Source organism: Diceros bicornis, chromosome 16 (assembly GCF_020826845.1).
Source record: "Diceros bicornis minor isolate mBicDic1 chromosome 16, mDicBic1.mat.cur, whole genome shotgun sequence".
Taxonomy (NCBI): Eukaryota; Metazoa; Chordata; class Mammalia; order Perissodactyla; family Rhinocerotidae; genus Diceros; species Diceros bicornis.
In genome coordinates, this window is record NC_080755.1 from 5,254,158 (window position 1) to 5,276,502 (window position 22,345).

Here is a 22,345-nt window from a genome sequence, read left to right on the forward strand (position 1 = left end):
TCTTCCTCCACTTTATATGGGACGTCGCCACAGCATGGCCTGACAAGCAGTGTGTCAGTGCACGCCCGGGATCTGAACCTGGGCCGCCAGCAGTGGAGCGTTACCACTTAACTGCTACGCCACGGGGCCAGCCCCCACCAAAACATAAATTTCATCATGTAAAACAGTTATGGATAATGAGTTAAACTACAATGAATTAAACTATCACCTTTAATATTTCCCCATTTATATAGATATCAAAGCAAAAGGCAAAAATTCCCAACAACACACCATCAACAACAAACATAAACCATAAAATTATGGAAAAGTAAAAAGAAAGATATACCTAAAGCCGCTTAAGAGTAGTGACCTCTGGAGAGGGGATTTAAAAGGAATAATTTTGCTTGGTGTCTGAATTTTCGGAGAACCCATTTCCCACTTGTATCCTTCTCTTCTGCGTCTTCTACTTGCACACCACTGCCAGCCCCAGGGAATTTCTACCGTGCTAAGTTTTACCCCGGTTTACTGGGGAAAAAACATTTTATTGGGTTGGCTGCCTCAGACTTAGACCTAACATTCTAAAGGTAACATCAACTTTTAACTTGTTTCTTCTTTTATTGTTGGTTTTGGCAACAAAGTTTATTTCTTCTGTAATTAAAAAAACCCCTTATTTCTATAGTTAATCTAAACCAAGTATTCTTTCACTGTAATCTGACTCCCCAGAACCTTCTAAGACTATTCTATGATGTTACAAACATGTAATTACTTGTAAGATACAGTTTAAAAAGAGAGATGCTTGAAGAGAACTTTCTCTACTACCTGGTTACAGAGATGCTGTGCCATTTGTCGTTATCAATCGGGAAGTCTGGAAATTCCAACCGTGTTGACCCGGACCCCATATCCCAGAGGAAGGCCACTTTCCCTCGCCGCATCTCCACTGCCAGGAAATCAGACTGGGCAGCAGGGGCGTGAGTTAGGATAAGTTCACATGCCAGACTGCTTAACGACTACCAAAACACTTTAAAGAATGAGTCCCTACAGCATTTTCCCTATTCTTAAACAAACAAAAAAGAAGCAAAAAACAAAAACTCGCTTCTTTGGTCTTTAAATGCCCCCCGGAGCTGGAGCGTGATTTAGAGTCCTGGTGGTGGTGGCCGCCACAGGCCATTAGGCTCACGGCCTTGCCCAGCATGCCTCTCCACAATGCCTCCCAAAAAGGTCCTCAGGAAAACTCACTGGGGCACACCCGCAGTCTACGGGGAGCATGAGGGAAGGCGCTGGATTGTTTGTTTGCCCAGTGTGAGAACGCGATAGATGAATGTAACATACGCAGTAAGACAGGAGCCCTGACATCCCACACCAGGGATGCATGTGTTCTGCACACTGGCTCCTCAGAAGACATTTCAGATAATATTTGTGCTTGTTGATTTTTTCTGCCCTAACACAGCCAAGGGTTCCGACCCATTTCCCCTGGCACAGCCAAAGGTATCGGTGGTCCTCCACAGGGAACTTGCCCTCTGGAGCCATCGGAATCCTGTTGGGTGGGAGAGCCTGGTGAGGTTTGATAATTCTGATGCGTCCCTTAGGGTGCTTGCCTCCACTCCTGGTAACCACCACCAACATCGACTTTACAGACCCAAAGCTAAACTCAGTGGCTTCAGAAGCCACAGAAGGCCTTACAAAAAATTCATCGAAGCCACAGCTTGCTGTTAAGATGACAGAGGGAGGCACCTTTCCCTCCTGTCACTTTCCTTCTCACAGGTATTCATTCTTATAGTTAATTTTTCTAATGCTATCAGTTTACCAAAAGGTTAATTCCCTTAGAAGAATTAGTGATTTCACCAGAGTGTCAATTCGGAAAATACACGTGTCCATAAGAGACTGATTGTTGCTTTCTGCGGGTCCATACTCACGCTGGTGCTGCTGCCGAGGTAGAAGAGGAGGTTGTCGGGTTCGCTTGTCTTCATATTTAGTGTTAAGGTATTATAGTTCGTGGAAGAAATCTGAGGCTGGTAGGCCCGGATACAATCTCTGTCTGCAGACACAGCAACTTTAATCTGTAGAAGGAAAATGGAAGAGTCCCATCATAGTGACACACTCGGGCAGGGCACCAGGAGTTCGAAAGTGCTATTCCACGATGTGCCTTCCCTGGTAGGCAGCTTTCCTCTCCTGATAATACGCAATGCTCTGTGTTTCATAAAGGGAGAAATCAGATGGTGACGAAAATTATTTTATATGGAAAAATCAGTCTTGGGGTTTTAAAAAGAGTATTTTATGTAGGAAACTGTCTCCCTCACGTGATTTAATTCCTTAAAGACAAAGAGCTTATCCAAATCACCTTGGATAAGCTTTGCACCTGACACAGAGAGGATATTTGATGATCATTTGTCAAATAAATGAAGGGGTAATCTATTTATTCATTCAGCAAATACTTATAGAGTAATTATTGCACTTATTATTTTGATAAGTTATTATTTGCAAATGTATCTTACATTACCCTTCAAGACTAGAAGTTTGTATTAACTAGAGCATTTGGAATTATCCACTGGGCTTACATTTATTTGGTGACTGTAACTAAAACAGATGGACACCTGAGCTCATGTAAACCAACAGCCCTCGTCCAGCGGTGAGGTCATTCGGTGGGGGGGCGGGGGAACCAAAGAGCCAGAACTCCTTTTTCTTGGCTAGAAGGCTTCAGGAGGATAAACATTATACCAGAGGTCACATTTATCCTCGATAGGTCCCCAGGAGCATGAATGCATATTCTCTCACAGATCTTGTTTCCTGAAACTCCTCTCCTTTAGAGGACAGCCAATGCCGTGTGCCATGGAGGGCCATAAAGCATTTCCTCAAGTTTGGGCTTCTCCGGGTGTCAAGTGTTTCATGCATCTCCTCACCAGGATTTGTGCAGTGTTTGTGTGTATACACACTGCTCTGTCAGAGTCCTAGAGGATGAGGCCCATACCGCATGAACATTCTGAAGAATACTTGGATTATTGAAACCAAGCTGGTAAAATGATAGAAATAGCACCATAAGCAACCAATGAAACTTAGAGTGATGTTAACACTTAGACTTAATGTGTTCCACACCATTTAGCTAATAGTTATGAACCTATAAATCGAGGCTACAATTATAAATCTCCATAAAGACTTTGCTAACAACATTTTGAAACCTGGTAAATAAAAGCAGGAATCAAAAAAAATGAGAATAATTAAATACACTTTAGTAAATATACTTAAGACAAGGCTGGGAGGACTCTGAGGTTGTTGAGAGCTGAGTCAGTGGAAGCCTGGGGGCGCAGTGGGGCAGAAAGCCACTTCTCTGGCCCTCTGGGAGCTGCAGCTGAGGAGCGCCAGTGGGGCAGTGCTGGGTTCCCCAAGCCCCGGGGCCTGTCACTCACAGACGCTGCTTGTTTCCGGGCCTGGCTGATCAGCAGCTTAATTTCTGACAGGTTTCTGCTCAGGTTCTCTTCTAACATCTTCAAAGGCTTCAACCGATCACATAAAAGGCTGGCTTGTGTTTCCACGTCTTTAACTTTTCTTCCAGCTAATAGAGCTAATACGAGGTGGCAAGAAAATTGGCAGGGGTCGGGGTTGGGGAGGACACAAGAGAAATTAATTGTTCATTACTAATGCACTGGATAAAACAGAATATCCTAATAATCAAATCCCTGAAATTTTGGTAAATATATGAGAAATGCACCAACAACATGCATTCACCCAAGACCCCTCTCTTTCTCGATAAGTGCAAACCCAGATGTTAGCGCATTTTTATTTTTTAGGAATACTGTTTGTGAACAAGGCACCACTGTGCACTAGGCGAGCTCAAAATTGCACGATGCAGACTTTCCTAATGGGAAGGGAGAAGGTGACATACTGTTCATTGAGGAGTCACGTAGAAGTCTGTCTGTTTCTTGTAATGTGGCATTAACCCTGGACAGGTCAGTTGATGTATTCAACAGCTTCTGGCTCCATCCCACAACATTCTTCAGAGCACTTGCAGCCCTGTGGTTTGCAGAGGTGGCCAGCTCTTTGATTTTGGTTCCTTTGTCTTTGACACCTGAAATAAATTTATATGCAAGCATGCACTCCAGTGATTACACACAGAGAAACCACATAAGACCACAAGTGTAATTTTACACAGAAAAATGTTACAGTATTTCTTACTGGTTGTTGAACACAAAATGAGGCTGCTGCTTTTTAATGACAATATTAAGGCTGCATATCATATAGTCTATTGCTTCCTTTTAGGGTGCAGTAAAACAATTTTGGTAATAATCCTCTGTACTGAAATATGATTTCAGCACACATGAGATCACAAAGCAACTGCTAATTGCCAAGAGCTCAGCGTCTTACATGTTAATAAGCTAAACTTCATTTGGTCCCTTTTCTCTTACTCTCTTCTCAAGTTTATTAAATACCTTCTTCAAATCATTCCATGTCTGGATAAGAAGGTTTGGGAATTCAAATCTGTAGGCGAGATGGAAGCGTCCTAAGTTAGAGGATGTGGTATTTGCCCACAACATCAACTGGCTGCTAGAAATAACAGCAGAATAAAGACTAAATGGTCACTCAAGATAAATAGGAATTCAGTTATTCTAGAAAATCTGGGTGATGATCTTTTTAGAAAAGGCACTTGTATTTATTTTACAGTGTTGAATCATAACTGGGGCAGAAGCTAGCGCTAGAGGAAGCTGGGTAAGGTGTACAGGTATTCTCCTTACTCTTCTTCAACTCTTCTGCAAGTTTGAAATTACTTCCAAATAAAAGTTATTTCTGAGTATTTGGCCAACATATACCATGTGTCCTTAAAAAAGAAAAAAGAAAAAGAAACTTTCAGATCAGAGAAAGCTCCATTGATTTAAGGTACGAGGTCAGTCCAAGGCGCCCCAAGCCCAGCTCGCCAAGGTAGTTTTCACGCTTACGAAGTGAACCAGCAGGCAGAACTGTGGAGAGATTGAGGCATCTTGTAAAACTTAAAAAAAAAATTCTTACTAAGAAAAAAAAGAGAAGGTAGAGGGAATGTAAATAATGCACCACAGCAGGATTCATTCATATTACACTTCTTAAAAGCTATCCTATTTAATATAGTAATGAATACTGCATTTCCAAACCATCAATATTAAAGTGGTCTATTTTAGAATGCCTTATTGCCTCATGAAGATTACTAAGCAAGAGTTTTTTAATTGCCCACATTTATAATGAGTCCAACATTTTCCCTTAAAGCAGGAACATTCCAGCTTCTCTACTTGCCAACTTCTTTGAATGACCCTTCTTGCATCTAAGGGACATGTCAAGCCCATTTTAAAAGCAAGCAATTAATACTGTAGCATAAAGTCTCTACGGTTTTTGGTTTTGTTTTTTTTGTGTGTGTGAGGAAAATTGGCCCTGAGCTGACATCTGTGCCCATCTTCCTCTATTTTGCATGTGGGACGCCGCTACAGCATGGCTTGATGAGCGGTGTATAGGTCCTGCCTGGGATCCGAACCCGCGAACCCCGGGCCACCAAAGCAGAGCATGCCAAGCTTAACCACTACACCACCGGGCCAGCCCCAGGCTTTTGTTTTTTAAGAGTATAATTCTTGTATTTCAATGCAGGTGCCCTGAAGTTATTAAAAAAATAGTGATCTTCACTTTCAAAGCACATTCCTCTGCAAGTAAAAACTATCCATCTTGCTCTCACTTCAAGTGAGGGCTCTTAATCAGACTTGAGGCAGGACTTCCTCATGCTCATGTGGAATGGTTTTGCAATGAGAAGACATTAATTAAATCAAAGACTCCCTTTCCACTTACCTTCAGGAATTGCTCTAAGGATCAAGAGTGATCTATTGGTCTGCCTAGTAACTTTAGCAGCATTCTCTTGAAAGCTGTTTGCCGTATTTTTCAATTTACTCAGCTCCAATGTGATACCTATTTAAGGGGGAAAAAAGTGTTCCCTTTTAGGCTAGCCTACTAAAAAGTTGCCTAGACAACAGTTTTCTTTATCATTTCTGACCCATCTGTAGCATAGACAGCTTTCTACAGAGACTCCCAATATTGAAAGTTTTTCCAGCAAGACTTAGCATCACTGATTATAGAAATTGTGTGTTTAGCTTGCTTGATCATTTTTCTACTTTGCTGGTTGCCCTTCTGACTAATATTTCTTCTTAAATTGCAGGTCCAATTTAATTACAGCTCAAGGGTAAGGAAGTGTGTTTAAATCACTCAGTCTTAATCATACTCGCTAACTTCCTACCCATACCTAAATCTTGGCCATTTTGCTCCTCTGGGTTGTTAACCCCAGACGTGGGCTCCTGCCGGGGAAGCTTCCTCTCAGGCTCCCTCTGCCTCCTTGGCCAGGGACCCCCCGCTTCTGCTCCCTTCTGATCACCTAACAGGCACTCAACCCAACCTCCTCCAAGCTGGATGAAAGCTTTTATTTTTAAAATTTCCGTTCATAGTACACAATCACATTTGGATTCTGAACGCATGGCTGAAAAATAAATTATTTGATAAAATCCTAAGGAACATGATGGTTCTGCCTAAAATTCTAATTGTGAGAAAATTCATTATTTTGTGACCTATGAAATATCTTTAGTTGTGTAAACTGAAACCACGACCATCAACATTGATGTAGAGCTTGTATTTAATGCTTTATGATCAAGCATTACGGACTCCCTACACTGTGAGGTGACAACATAAATTCTAAATTGTTCACTCACAGAGAAAGGAAAATTATGTAAATATCCAAGCCCTTGGCTCAGACAGCTGTGGAAGGATGCAGTACTGGACACGGAAGCAGTCTGAAAGGGGAGTGAGCTTTGTTTATGGCCGAGATTCACTCCTATAGGAAAAGACTTGATAGTTTTGATATATTAAGGTAAAAAGTACACTATATGTTATATAACTTGTATGTTTCTCTTACACAACAGATTCCTGCTGCCATTTTGTGTTATGCTTATTGGATAGCTCTTACATATGCCAAATAATTGCCTACTGAAACTCTTAGGAAAAACTAAACTGCATAGGTATTTTTTGAAAAGTTAATAAATCAATTATGATTTAATTCGGTAATTATTTAATGAGAACCTACCATGAGTCTAACATTATAATAGTGCTGTGAAAAAGGCAAAAGAAGAATCAAACATAATACAACTCTTAGGAAACTGTGAAACAATGAGAGATGAATAGAGGAGCACAGGAAATCAAAGATAACCTGACAAACACCACAGAGAACAGTGAAACCTCAGGGGCTGCAGCCGTGAGTGGAAGACGTGGTTATCAAGGAAGGCTTAAGGAGTCTGTGGAGTCTTAGAGGGGACTGCACACCAAAATAAGACATAGCACTAAGATAAAATTTTAAATTATATGATATTTATATGATGGGAAATTGGAATGTTATTATGACAAAGAAATGTTAAGTTTCAATTGCTCCAGGAGAGGAGAATGTTCTGGCAGTATGCTCAGACATGTGTTCACATTCACTCAGCTTATCAACAGAGTCCAAGCTAGAAACTGACCTTGATGCTTTCTGCTCAGGCTGTGGCCTTCTTTTAGAAATTTGGAACTGTGCTGGAGAGCTGCTTTCCCATTAGAAACAAGGGATTCTGAGAGCTGGAAGACAGAACAATTTAAACATGGTGACTGGAGGGCAGGGTGGAATCCTGCTGGAGACGAGGACAGCAACTCTATCAGAAGAGTCTCCAGGCTAGTTCCAAACTAGGAAGTCAACTAGATAACAGGTAAGGACAATTTAAATTGTCCCAATTTATATTTAATATATGTCCTAATTTATGGCTGAGGGGAAAGAACACAAGCCATTTTACCCAGATCTTCGCCATGGGTAAGAAAAGACAACTCAAGTAGATATCAAATAGCATTATCATTTTTGTCATAAGAAACTGTGAGATTTTCCTCATCTTTACATCACTAGTCTTAGTCTTCATAAAGAAGTATTTATGACCTTAAGAAATTAAAACTTATATCACATGATGACAGAAGCCATAAATAGATCCCACCAGAAAAGAATGTTCACGAGCATAAATTGAAGCCACTGAGTCTTTGTTCAAGCACCTTATGCAATAATCTCTCATGGCCTCGCAAAGGAAGGTGCACACCGAGGCCCATGGGGCATTTCTTACCAGGCGAGACTTAGTCACGGTCCTGAGAGCATCTTTTGCCAATTTCTCTGATTCTTCCATCAGGCTCTGAATGTTGGGACGGACATGGGTTGCACTGGTTGCATTCAAGGACACATGTCTAACATTTCCAAGGCTGCTATGAAATCAGCATATTTAGAGATGTTATGATAAACTAGATTGAACTTTCCCACTTTTCTTAAAAGCCACCTAGTTTCTTTCCCCTTAGAAAAGTATCATCAACAAGGAATAACAACAGCCGATTTCCCTCTGACTCCAAAAGTACTCTTAAGAAGCAGTAGCCATATTGCCACAATAACACTAAGAACTGCTGTTTAATTAATACCCGCAGAAGAGACTGCTGCTGTTTCCCATCTTTTTGACTATTCATCAGTTTCCACCAGCTGCCCTCCACGTTCTTTGATCTCTGTTCAAATTCCCTGCATATGTCTGGGATGCCGCTGCATGTTTGCATTGGTTGTAATCTCTCCTGCATGTACTTGTTAATTTTCAAAAAGCTTTCCTAAGCATATATGAGGATGCTGAATCTCATTCCCAAATGGTATACACCAATTTGATAAACTTCACTAGAGGTTTTGGAGGAGGATCAGATAATATTTCAATCATCTGAACCTCACTCTCACAAGTGGGCAGATCACTTATGAACTTGCCAACTGGTAATGGTGCAATTTCATCCAGCTCGTTCCATCTCAAAAATGAAATCTGACAATTGACATATCTTTGCCTGCTAAGCAACTCACTTCATTTTCTTCCCAAAGTTATCGAGTTGTGTGATTCCCAAACCAGACATCAGCAGTCATTACTTGTTACTACTTGATTGACAAAATTCAGTGATATATAAATAAAAGATAATAATGTCATTTAACTTTGTGCATCATACCAAATTGCTTTTACAACTCATACTAAGTAATAAAGATTTTGGCTAGCTATGTACACAGAATATTTTTTTTCTCTTTTGGGAAATGACGAAAGATGAAGCAGAGAGAAGCTAACTGAGCATGTAATTCCACTTCCTATTACTGATTCCTACAGCATATGTAGGCGGCAGTGCTCAATGCAGCACATAATTTTCACAACATTCTTTCTTATATTGTTTTTAATAGCTTTTGTTGTGTGATCTAATCTTTTATAGCAGCATTTCTCAAATTGGAAAAGATATTTTTTTCCTCTTCCACAAAACACACCCAACACACAGAAATACACATATTCCCAGCGTGTCCAGACTTTTCTCAGACATAATTTATAACAAATTTTAAAGAAATAAATTTACCAATTAACTCACACTATTGTGTAAATCACTGATAAGGCCTAAAACACTGGTTTCCTCATTTGCTGCACATTAGATCACCTGGGGATCTTTAAAAAAAATTACAACGCCTAGGCCTCATCCCAGACCAATTAAATCACAATCTTTGTGGGGGGGGGACTTAAATCACAAGGGGACAAAGGCATCAGTGTCTCTGAAGTTCCCCAGGTTATTCCAATGTGCAGACAAGTTCGGAGACCACTGGCCTAAAGTTGTGTTTCTCATTTAAAGGCACTTTTAATGAGCTGAGGACATATTTAACAAACATCCAAAAAACATAATTTAAAATAATTATAATACAAGGGAAGATCTTCAGGCAGGAGAAAATAATGGGGGTGGTATCTTCTAGGAGCTGGGAAAAGGACTCCCAACATTTCTGTAAGTCCAGGGTGGGCAACCACTACCTCCATCCATGCATAAAGCCAGCCAAATCATAAGCTCCAAAAATGTAAGTTATATAAAGAAATTAATATCCTGGTTCTGTCCATATGCAACCCAACAAAGCCCTGAGAACTCAGTAGATATTTAACAAGACCTTGATGGCTTGATATTGTAGCATAACATTTGTTTTAATTCCTATCCAGTTCAGTTTGCATTTTTCCATCATACATTTATGCTGATAGTCAACTATGTTATCAGACAGGGGAGGAAATATTCCTTGCCATGTAAATAAAATAGGAATCTTCATTTTTAAACAAAAGAAGAAGAGTGACTCAACACTGTGATAAAATAACCATCCTTATTCTCTCTGATTGATGGATCACAACCTCTGGAATTCCTGCAAGGTACGGTCTCACCTGTCCAGAGCACCTGCTAGTCTCTGCAGCTCAGCTGCATGATCCTCAGCTCTGTAGACAAGGTCAAGTGCTCTTCTTTTGGACATCTGCATGACCAGATTATCTACATGGCGCCTGATTTTGGCAGTCCATAAAAGTAGCTCATCCTGGTGACGCTCTAACTGCTACAAAGAGAAATTAATATTGTAAATATATATGCATCTGTTTAGCAATGTATATGTACACATATATAAGGTGTGTGACGATTCTTTGGAAACTGTATTGTGGCTGTGCTGAGTTGTAACTTACTGTTAGAGCCTTCTGTGTAGCGTGTGGATGTGCAGTGGCAGCATCTAGCAATCCTCTTCCGCTGGCAATTAGCATTGAGGTCAAGTTTTGTTCTTCCTGAACACGCAGCTTTTTATCCTGCAGCAAAAATCACCTTTAAGTATGCTTCATAAAAGCAAGTCAGTTTCTGAAGCCTGGTGCCTGACACTATGTGCTGAAGTTAGTACTCGGGGCTCATTTTTTAAGAAGCTAAAAATGGTCTTCTTTACATGAGAGACTTGGGTTACCAGCTCTAAGTGAGGAGAGAGCTGTTAAGACTCACGCTGAACTCTCGCAGGTCGGCACTGACAATGAGCAGCAGGTGGCTGCTTTCCTGGGTCTTCACCTCTGCTTCCCTCACAAGGTCTGCTGCTGCCTGCAGTTCACTGTTGAGTTTTGAAAGGAGACTGCCTGCTGCTTCTTTTAATACCTTCAATTCTTCCAGTGGCTTCTGATAACTTTTTTGAATTTGCGACAATAAATCTTCAGCAGCCCTGATAAATATAGATGGTTCACATAGTAAGTAAAGGAACAAGAAAGCTCGTATCACTGAAATGATAGTGGAAGAAATCTTTAGCTCTCCATACCTAGTTTCTCCTTAAGATCCTAAGTGCTACAGTATAACCTCTTAAAAGGGGAAAGTTTTTCTACGACAGCAATAGGTATGGCAGATTTACACTTTATCTTTAACAAACTATCGTTATTCACAAACTTTCTAATATATTTTAGTAATGTAATTAAAAGAAATCATCTCAGTGAATTTGGATTCAGGAAATTGGGCCCGCAGTTTGGGAGTGATGGCAACTGTAATCTTTCATTAGAACCTGGAGAGAAACTGAAAGGAAGGGCTATGCAGGGGTTTGCTATGAAGTTACTGATGTTTTCATATGATATAAAGGCCTTTCTCCAGCTAGTTAAGAAATAGATTTTATAAAAACTTTCAAATCCAAATTGCCAGAAAGATATAATTTGTACCACTGATAAAAGCAACTTTAGAAAATCAAAAGACATTTTTTCCTATTCTTTTATAAATATGCTATCCAATTGCTTATTTGAATCAATTTGAACTTAAAGCTACACAGAATAATAAAATTTTCACACTACAAATCTTTGCAGTGATTGAATATATCCCATTAACTTCTTGCTTCAATTTGTTAGGAGAACTTTGAAAAATTTCATGGAAAGTGCCTTGTAAAAAACCCTCAACTTTCAGATACCAGATTGCTGGTCTAAGACACAACAGAAAACATTTCACAAAGATAACTATTTGAACTCTGACATCATTAGAACATCATCAGAACATCATCTGGAACTTTTTGAACATTCTTATGATTTTTCTTTTTTTTGTGAGGAAGATCTGCCCTGAGCTAACATCCATGCCAATCCTCCTCTTTTTGCTGAGGAAGACTGGCCCTGGGCTAACATCCATGCCCATCTTCCTCTACTTTATATGGGACGCCGCCACAGCATGGCTTGACAAGCAGGGCGTTGGTGCACACCTGGGATCCGAACCGGCGAACCCTGGGCCGCCACAGTGGAGCATGCACACTTAACCGCTTGTGCCATAGGGCCGGCCCCCTTATGATTTTTAATGATAGTAAGATGTTGCGTTATGATACAGGCAGGAAGAACTACAACCAAGTACACGGGAAACACACAAGTAAGCCCAATAGATTTCTAATGTCTGACCCTGAATCCATTACTTCTTATCATCAAACAACGTATCTCTCTAAGAAATTTTAAAATAGAACTTAAATTTTCATCTATGAAAGGACTTTCCCACCTAAACTGTGATCAGATGAAATGACAGTCATCAATGAATTGAAAAAGATTAAAAAGAAAAAAAAACCTTCAGCACTCTTCTTTAGCTGCTTCCTACCAAATTTACTCCATTAATACAGTAAACCAGTGTTTCTCAAGCTGTGTGTCTCACAACACGTGTCCCACGAATAGGTAAGCAAGTTCCATGAGAAAGGGCCTGTGGTGAAGTAAGCTTAGCTGCATTCTCAAGGCCCCTCTTGGAGGTTCGAGATGCAGGCCAGTGCACTAAAAGCTCTGAAAAGACTTACAGTCAAGAACTTGTCTCTCCTTAGTAGACACTGTGTTTCCCAAACTCATCTGGTCATAGGACACATTTCCTTAATAAAATCTCTTGATAGCTCCATGGATGCAGCGTGGAAGACAGCTGGAAACAGCTACAAATGATCATTTATAGTCTGCACTGAAGGGTAACACAGCAGGCCATAGTTGGCCATCCTTAGAAAGGCCTGCTTGCAAGGCTGGCCCTTGGCTGCCATCTGCAAGCCGTTCCCTAACTGATAAGAGTGGCTCACTGTTTCCACTGCTTGTGCAAACAATGTGGTTCATGCTGAACACCTGCCTTCCTTCTGGGAGTCTGGAATTTGGGTATGTGCTAGGCAGAGGGTGCCTACAGGACCAGCCCCCAGTAAAAACCTTGGATGCTGAACCTCTAACGGGCTTCCTGGGCAGAAACATCACACCAGTGCTGCTGCATGTTCTTTGCTGCGGGAAGAGCGCTCTGTGACCCCTCCTGGGAAGGAGAGAGGGTAGGGAAGCCTGTGCGGATGCCTCCAGGCTCCGCTGTGACTTCTTCTCTGACCAGCTGTGCATCTTTAATATGTTGCAGTAAGAAATCTTGGCCACGAATACAACTATATGCTGAGTCCTGAGACTCCTAGTGAAACTCTGAATATGCGGGTGGTCTTGGGAACTCGGACATAAGCATGACAAGCAAGTATGATAAGCATGCTATATATTCCCACCAATAGGATTGCCATACTTCAGCATAAATTACCAGTTATCTAAGAATTATGATTAAAATGCTGACAAATAATTCCTAAAATAATCCCTGAAATTTGAAATGGTGTAAGTATAGGGATTACCCATGGAAAATAAATAAGTAGAGGCCAGAGAACATATTTTAAACTTTAATTATTTTTAAATAAACGGTCTCTTTAGTAACAATTTAACTTACAAATTAAAAAGAGAGATCAGCAACCTTATTAATATCGTTACTCCAAACAGCAACAGAAGATCTAGAACAACAGAGAAAGGGTGACAGGAGGGCCTAGTGGGAAGGAGGGTCGGGGCACTGAGGGGGACAGGTGGGAGAGCCTTCTCTCTCTCTCTCAAATGCTATTCAGAAGATGAACCTTTCCCAATTGGACTACGAGCTCCGAGAGGGCAAAAAGCTCTATTGTCCTCCTTCGTGTCTCCAACTCCTAGCACAATGCCTGCCACTGGGGGCTCACTCCATTTTGTTGAATGAATGAATGAACTGACGGTGGAAGGGTAATGTGGGAGAGGGCAGCCCACAAAATCACTCCCTAGGATCTTCAGGACGTCTCCATCTTTCATGAGCTCCCCATCTACTGATGTGCAGCCACGGGAGGGAACACTTGAGATGACAAACCGCGTGTGGGGGCAGGAAGCACTGGAGCAGCCAGAGAGCCCAGGATGGGTGGAGACTGGTGGGGGAGCGTGGCGAATGAAGGGGGTGGGGCTGGAATCAGATATATGTTTACATGTTCTCTGAGAGGTCGCACGGAGCTCAGGAAGGTTAGTGAGCGGAGCTGAGCCTAGGGTGGCTGCCTCCAGCATGGAAGGGTCCTGGGAAGACTGGCATGGAAGTGTGAGCTCCTTTCCCTCCAGTGTTCCCTTCCGCCATGCATTTCAGGTAAAGGGAGGATGCAGGTGCAAGGCTGGGGTCAGGGATACATGATTTTAATCTGGCGTGGGTGGAGAGGCATGGTCTCTGACATGACCATTGAAATTCTACCCACGTGTCTTTTATGGACTGGGTCTCAAGTGGTCCTTCCTTCTGTTTTGGGTTGGAAAATAACAGGTTTAGAGTCACAGATTCAGGTTTGTGGTCAGGTTTCATATTATCCTGGAAGTTTAACTTTGGGCAAGTTACTTATGGTCTCTGGGCCTCAGTTTCCCCAGCTAGATTCTCCCCTACCTGCCAAGGTGGCTGAGATGATCACAGGGCAGATAGTGAGAAGTGAAGCCTGCACCCTCCCTGGCACAGAGGAGGTGCTCCGTCAACGGCAGCTCCCTTCCCCACCTCCCAGGCCCTCGCTCGCCTCTGATCTCCCTTCATTCAGTTCGTGGTTTTCTCAGGAGAGTTTAGGGCCCTAACTAACGTTCTAGTAATTAGATTACTAGTTCTCTCTCCAAATCCCATCTGACAGTAAGTTCCTCCTTTTGTTTTTCACCCAACAAATCAACAACTTCAGAAATCATATTCAGTGATGAAAAAAGATTCTTCAGTGTGTTGCCAGTGGAAGTAGACATTGTTTTAAACAAATCTTTTAGAAAATAATTTAGAAAGCCAAGTCAGGAATCTTCAAAATGAAAACTCTTTGGCTAAATGATTTCACTTCTTAATATCTACCCTGATAAGATAATAATGTGAAACACAGAAAAATATTTTTGTCTAAGATGTCCATTACAACATTATTTAAAATAGCAAAATACATTAAAATAGTTTAAATATCTCACCATAGAGAATGGAATTTTGATGGAGTATTGCACAACTATTTGAACCAGTACATAAGACATTTATCACAACCTGGCAGAAAAACAGCTTGTGCTATATTACTTCGAGTAATAAGTGTGTGAAAATACTAAGAAAAAAGCATGAAAGGAATTACAAGCTCCTAGAGACCATGTCTAACAATTTTTTGTGATCTGTCATTTCACATTGTGGGTTTCGATGAGGGTTTACCTAACCGAACTAAATTATTCTGGCATAATGTCAATTTGTCTTGGAGTTTACAGTATAGGTAGTAGCCACTGACTATATTTTCTCCCATGAGAGTTTACTGCATTATACTTCATCTTCAATAAATACAATATCATGAGGTTCTTTTGTTCATGCTAGGTGAAAATGTTCCAGAGTCACAGAGAAAAACCAAATCTATGGCCTAAAAGTACAAAGACAGAGATACTGGCATTGATTACACTCTTCTCTATTTGGAGGGCCAGCGCCCATCTCTTCATTGACTTGACAATAGGGCGCCCAGTGAGAGCTTTCTTTCCTTCCCCTCCTCCCACATGCCTCCTTCTCCCTCAGCATTCAAGTTCCCACCTCTAACGAGTTGTGTCATGAATGGTATTTATGGACTTACTTGAGTTCAAGTGTGGCATTTTGATGCAACTGCATAAAATTCCTTTTCTGTATGATTTCAAGCAAAGATGTAATGTTCTTTTGCATATTCTGAAGAGTAGAACTGGGTAGCTGGAAATCTTCATCCAAGGTCTGATTTAGAGTTGTTGCCTTTTCGATAATTTCTATGGAGAAAATTCATCAATCATTTAATAAGCCTCTCAAAAGCGGACAGTACTAAAATGGAAAAACTTAGAACCTTCTTCAGTGAGGCCTACGCTGTTCACCTAAACTGGGTTGAACCTCTAGGCCAGGCCAGGCCAGCCCATATATCCCAATGCACTCCGGACACCCCCTGTCAGAACACTCACAGACTTGGGATTACTGGTTTACTTAATGTCGGTCTTCCCCAGTACCCATAAACTCCGTAAGGCAGGGGCTGTGGCCGTCATGTTTACCTCAGCATTTCCTGCACCTGGTACAAACATTTGCACATAGAAACGCTCAATAAATATTTACTGCATGAATGAACCACCAATATTTGATACTATTTTATTAAACATATTATTTGTTCTAATAATTTCCTTATCTTTTGTCCTATAAAGTCTGATTTGTATTGGATTCTGTACTTTTTATGCCCTTACCTTGCAATCCCTAAAGAAAAGCAAGAATATGTTGCTGGTAGCCAGTAAACTGAAAATAGCATTCTAAAAGCCAGATCAGACAGAACATCCCAAGTGAATACTGAATACATTACTCTAATATTGTGGATATACTTTGGGACCACAGTGAAGCCCCAAATCCCAGCAGCTTCTATTCTGGGCAAAGGACGGTGTTGAGAGTTGAGCCAAGCTACTCCATGGTGTTAGAGCTTCGGCATCCATTTTGTTTGGCCAACCGGCCTGCAGAAACCTTAAATGGACACTAGCTGCCTCATGCAAGGGTGTGCCCTAGACAGCAGCTGGCAGAGTCATAAGCAATGTAAGTTACTGTTATGACTTCTTCAACTGCCCTCGTGATCAACAGTCTCCCCTGCCTCCCAGCACCTTCCCCTTATGTGGCCCTTAGATAAGACCCCCATAGGGCTTACTGAAAGCCTGCTTTTTTGGTTTGGATGGACCAATCTGGCTTTAGCCCAGGAGCCCCAAAGCACTGCATCCACAGACCCGAATAAAGGCCTGTGCCCCATGTTTTGTCTGCCTCTGTCTGCCTGCACCCTGCCTTGACCTCTCGTGTGGCCCGTCGAGGCATGCCGGTACTTCCTCCTGGACCTGTGAGTAAAGAACTTCTCTATCTCATTTTCTCTCGTGGCCTGTGGTTGGACATTGGCTCACCATCCAGCACGCTGTGCTCCACTTAATAAGTGTTAATTTGACAAATTCATAACAGATGGGGAGGCACCATATCTACTTAATACTTAGGATTTAAGTGTAAGGCATAATATAGAGAATGAAAAAGGAAACAGCCATCTTTTAAAAGATAAAACTCCCAATGAAAGATTATGATCTAGACCCATCAGGATCCCCAAACTATGGAATATTCCAGTCCTTTGGCTCTAGGAAGTCCAGGGCAAGTCACACACATCCACTCATATGTTTCATAAAGTGAATGGGGTTTTTCCTACTGAATAAGTCCATGGTCCCCAAACCAGACACCGACCACACTACCTTGGATGTTTATCTGCAGCCTCTCAGTAAACGCCACGCGCTCTTGACTCTTGCTGAGGACTCTTTCAGTCTCCCTGATCACATGCTGGCTACTTGCTAACACTCTAGTGAGCTGACAGAGAATAAAGGCTCAGGTTAGTTTGACTTCCAATAATCTGTAAGCTTTGGTATTCCAGTTTTGCCTTCTTGAAACAACAAGACATATTCCAGAATATAAAGAGGTACACTGTCACGTAAGCCAAGGTTAACATTTCAGGGTTGGAAACTGACTAAGAGGTTAATGCAATAATCTCTCACGCTGTGTGAGAAAATATGGTCTATTTTTAAAAGCAGTCTGACTGGCTATCAAACCACAGACTCTCCCACTGTCTCTATTGTGAAGACCTTGTATTCAGTTTAGGACCCAAGTATACAGAATATAGAAAGTAAAATCTTGCTAATTTGTATTGACCATGAGCACTCAGTCGAGGGGTTAAGAACACAGAGTCAGGCAAACTGGGTTTTAGGCCTGATTCTGCCCGGCTAGTGACCTAGTACTTAACATCTCCTGGCCTCATCAATAACATGGAGTAATAATAACACTTATCTCAGAGGGCTTTACGAGGATTAAATGCGATGATGTTTGTAAAGCTGGCACCCCAGGGTTGAGACTTAGCTGCCCTCAGCTGTTATTTTTATTAGGAATGTTATAATTTGTAAAAGGAAAGGTTGTTTGTAATTTCCAGGAATGTAAAGTAACTCAGACTGGTTCTAAAAGTGTTTTCTAGTCAAAATCCAAAGAGAATCTTCTTTAATGGATAGAGAGAATTTATTTTAATCAGCTTATCACCTCCTACCAAATGTTTGCTCACTGGGGTACTTAAAGCCCACACTCAAACCCTTAAGCTCTTCCCAAATCATCATTAATTCTAAGTTAACAGGAGCCAAGCTAATGCTTTTTTAGGGTGCATGATTGTGTATGTGTGTGGATGTTGAGAGACAGAGACTAGATACATGTACCTGTAGTCACACTATCACATGCATATCTATGTACATACATGCATGTATACGAGTGCACACACACACACGGAATTCATAAGTGAAAATTATAAATTTGACAATAGGCCTCCCTCACCATCTGAGAATGAGGAGATTCTTTTTTGGGTCACTAAAAACCATTCATCTGGCATGGGCTAAACAGAATAAATAATTTACTGCTGATATCAAAACAAGCTCTCTTGCCATTCAAAGTTCACAAATGAGAAGCACGCGACCTGAAGCCTGACTTGCACGGACACCACACAACAAGGCCCATGGAGCGAGCAGTACTGGAGTTCAGTGGAGTGCCTCTGAGAGCCGGCGCTCGCCATGTGCTCGGTTACGCAGGGAATCGAGGAAAAGGAAGAAACCTCAGCCATCTTTTAAGCCCACCCACTCCTTGGTTCACAGGAGAAATGAGAGGCGAATGGCAAAGTGACTGCCCACTCTTCCCTCAGCAAAGGTGACAAGAGAAATTAAGTCAGGAGCCTTTTCCCACAAAGCATAGGAACTGAAGCATAAGGGTAAAACCAATTTGATGACAAAGTACGTGGAGCACAGCTCCTGGGCTGAAGGGGCTGCCCTGATATAATCAGAACCTTCAAGACAGCCCTACTTCAAGTGCTCACAAGCACTGGGTGGGAAGTAGGCCCTTTATGTGAAGAATTTACCTCCCTTTGCAGGTTATCAGTTTGTTCTGCAACACCTTCAAGTTGAATTTTTGCCAGTTCCTTTTGTGTATTTTCTTTTAATAGAGATTCCTAAAAAGAACAAAGAAAACAAATTATATTGCTTCAAAATAAATTTGCTGGTTCTTACCTATGAATCACTTGTTATTTCCTTTCTTTGTTCACAAAAAGAAATTTTTTCTTTGAAATTGCATTAAAAAATAAAATGATTGGGGCTGGCCCCGTGGCGTAGTGGCTAAGTGCGCACGCTCCGCTGCTGGCAGCCCGGGTTCGGATCCTGGGCGCGCACCAATGCACCGTTTGGCAGGCCATGCTGTGGTGGTGTCCCATATAAAGTGGAGGAAGATGGGCACAGATGTTAGCTCAGGGCCAGTCTTCCTCAGCAAAAAGTGGAGGATTGGCATGGATGTTAGCTCAGGGCTGATCTTCCTCACAAAAAAAACAAAAAAAAGAAAGAAAGAAAATGATTCACATTTACTTAGTTTTGATTATAGCAACATGTTTCCATTCTGCCATCTTTTGCTTTATATTCCTATATAGACATGAACTTAAAGTCTGATGTGTTATGCAGAATCTGATACTGCTGCAATTCTTGGGTAAGTCTGGCTTAATTTCAATATCAGAGTCACATAAGTTTTAACTGTAATCGCTAACACCTTAAAAAACGCTTACTAGGCTAAAAGTCAAAAGTATTAAGAAAAGAATAGCCTTTATAATTACTAACAATTAAGTGCTTAATCTATGCCAACACTTCTAATTTCTTTACTTGTATGATTTTAGTCAAACCTTATAACCCCATGAAGTGGCTCCATCATTGTTCCGGGTCAGGGGAGTTAAGTAACTTGCTCATGGTCCCTGTGGGGTAAGTAACCTGCACGTGGTCCCTGTGGGGTGAGTAACCTGTGCCCTGTCTCTGTGGGCTGAGTAACCTGCTTGCCGCCTCTGTGGGGTGAGCAACCTGCACACAGTCCCTGTGGGGTGAGTAACCTGCTCATGGTCCCTGTGTGGTGAGTAACCCGTGCGCAGTCTCTGTGGGGTGAGTAACCTGTTCAGCCTCTGTGTAGGTGAGTAACCGGCATACGGCCTCTGCGGAGTGAGTAACCTGCATGGTGTCTGTGTAGGTGAGTAACTGGCACGCAGCCTCTGTGGAGTGAGTAACCTGCGCGGTCTCTGTGGGGTGAGCAACCTGCAAGGTCTCTGTGGGGTGAGTAACCTGCGCGGTCTCTGGGTAGGTGAGTAACCCTCGTGTGGTCTCTGTGGGGTGAGTAACCCGCGCACGGTCTCTGTGGAGTGAGTAACCTGCATGGTCTCTGTGTAGGTGAGTAACTGGCACGTGGCCTCTGTGGAGTCAGTAACCTGCTCGGCCTCTGTGTAGGTAAGTAACCTGTGCATGGTCTCTGTCGGGTGAGTAACCTGGGCGGCCTCTGTGTAGGTGAGTAACCTGCACAATCTCTGTGTGGGTAAACAATGAACACGAAGAACAGTGCAGAGCTCACACTCTTAACCTCCTTCGTACTTGACATAAGCACAAAAAATCATTTAAAGGAACTGACAAAGTGGCTTAAATGAGAGCAAATCATTCAAAAATAGTAAAAATGCCCATTAAGTATTTATCTTACTTGATAAATTTAAAATATAGGTATATTGCTGGGGCCCAAACTGATGGAAAATAGTATTTATTGATTGTGTCTATAGTGAGTGGAAAAGAAATTTAAACATTTCTTTCTTTTCTGTTTTTTGTTTCATAAATTTTTGGAGAATTTTTTCTTATCTTTCAAAAACATTTTTTTCCATCTGAGGAAAAATAATATAAAACATCTCTTAGAGTTCCCTTTCTTTTCTTTACTGCCATTATGTCTACAGAGAAAAAGCCACTGTAAACAAGAAAGGATCGCTGCGGCTGCCGGACTCCCAACACGCACCACACACAAGCAAGCACACAAGCACACAGGCCTAAGGAAACGTTAAGTCTAAGAAAAGCTTTTATCTAAAAAAGGCATTCAGGAATGACTATCCTTTTTATTACTGCATGACACAGTGAATTAATTATCTCCAATTCTAATGTATAGGTTTTAAGCAAAATTAAGAATCACATTTTTTCCCAGTTAGAATTTAAAAAGCTGGAGTAGAATGCTGTCTATTAAGTCAATTTCTTAACTTCCGACCCATTTTTTGGGCCCAGATCCTGTTCCACTAAATATAAAACTATGATTTACCCCCAGAGATTTTTATATAGTCTTCCAGGGAGCAGGAAATCTGTGCCCTGCAACTCCAGTTAAGAATAATACATTTATGGGCCGGCCCCGTGGCTTGGTGGTTAAGTGCGCGCACTCTGATGCTGGTGGCCCGGGTTTGGATCCCCGTGCGCGCACCGAGGCACCACTTCTCCGTCCATCCTGAGGCCGAGTCCCACATACAGCAACTAGAAGGATGTGCAGCTATGACATACAACTATCTACTGGGGCTTTGGGGGGAAAAAATAAATAAATAAAATCTTAAAAAAAAAAAGAATAATACATTTACAGAAAATAGTTGATTTTAGCATATTCTAACATTAAAAAAGATACCATCCAGACTTATTTTCTGTATTTGGAATAGGACAGCTGTTTACAAATATCCAAAGATCTGTCACAAAGAAGAGAAAGTGGACTTGGCGTTATTCCAAAAGGCAGAAGGCGGCCCATGGGGAAAGGATTTATAAGGAGGCATCTTAATCAATTAGAGCTGTCCCCCAGTGAAACAAGTTAGCACGTGGGTGAAGTCCCCGGTCACGTTCAAGGGAAGGCTGAACACCTTCCAGCGGGCGACACAGGAATAAGACTCCTACACGGGTGGGGAGGACAGAGAGAATGACTCCTACTGTCCGACCAGCTCTATCTCTCAGTAACACGTTTCTCTCCATCTCGGTATTCCCAGTACCTACCCAGAGATATTTAGTTATATTTTCCAGGTTTGACAAAATTCCATACGGGATAACCATAATGCTGGTGAGGTTCACAGAAAGAATGGTATCACCAATATTGTCCAAGTCACTCAGCAGCACACCTACACATTCGTCATCACAAGCTGAAAGAAAAAGAAAGTTTAAGTTAATGCCAAGTGGTCTGCACATCTTCCCAGGGGTTTGTATAAGCCATTTTGTAATAACAGCATATGTGGGCAGAGTGCACTGCAAGGCACATCCGGTTTCATTCTCACCCCAACTGTGAGAGGGGAGGTAACCAAGAAGTCCTAAGCCCCAGTTCTCAAACAATGACACTGAGACTCGGATCAGATCAGTGACTTCCCTGGGGTCACATAGAAAGAAGCAACTAA

General features: G+C 41.7%; 1 protein-coding gene across 3 annotated transcripts in view; it reads right to left on the bottom strand.

Moving 5' to 3' along the window:
• The window catches only part of LAMA1 (laminin subunit alpha 1), a 158,897-nt gene that overhangs the window by 28,575 nt on the left and 107,977 nt on the right, over nucleotides 1-22,345 (bottom strand). For all 3 annotated transcript variants that reach the window (XM_058556676.1, XM_058556675.1, XM_058556677.1), the window contains 14 exons: nucleotides 21,954-22,096; nucleotides 19,013-19,102; nucleotides 17,325-17,436; nucleotides 15,680-15,842; nucleotides 10,810-11,020; nucleotides 10,509-10,625; nucleotides 10,221-10,384; nucleotides 8,100-8,235; nucleotides 7,479-7,572; nucleotides 5,773-5,889; nucleotides 3,857-4,039; nucleotides 3,381-3,535; nucleotides 1,893-2,036; nucleotides 799-932 (listed from right to left, as the gene is read on the bottom strand). In XM_058556676.1, the coding sequence (XP_058412659.1) occupies nucleotides 799-932; nucleotides 1,893-2,036; nucleotides 3,381-3,535; nucleotides 3,857-4,039; nucleotides 5,773-5,889; nucleotides 7,479-7,572; nucleotides 8,100-8,235; nucleotides 10,221-10,384; nucleotides 10,509-10,625; nucleotides 10,810-11,020; nucleotides 15,680-15,842; nucleotides 17,325-17,436; nucleotides 19,013-19,102; nucleotides 21,954-22,096 (1,963 nt within the window). The remainder of the gene's footprint in view (nucleotides 1-798; nucleotides 933-1,892; nucleotides 2,037-3,380; nucleotides 3,536-3,856; nucleotides 4,040-5,772; nucleotides 5,890-7,478; nucleotides 7,573-8,099; nucleotides 8,236-10,220; nucleotides 10,385-10,508; nucleotides 10,626-10,809; nucleotides 11,021-15,679; nucleotides 15,843-17,324; nucleotides 17,437-19,012; nucleotides 19,103-21,953; nucleotides 22,097-22,345) is intronic.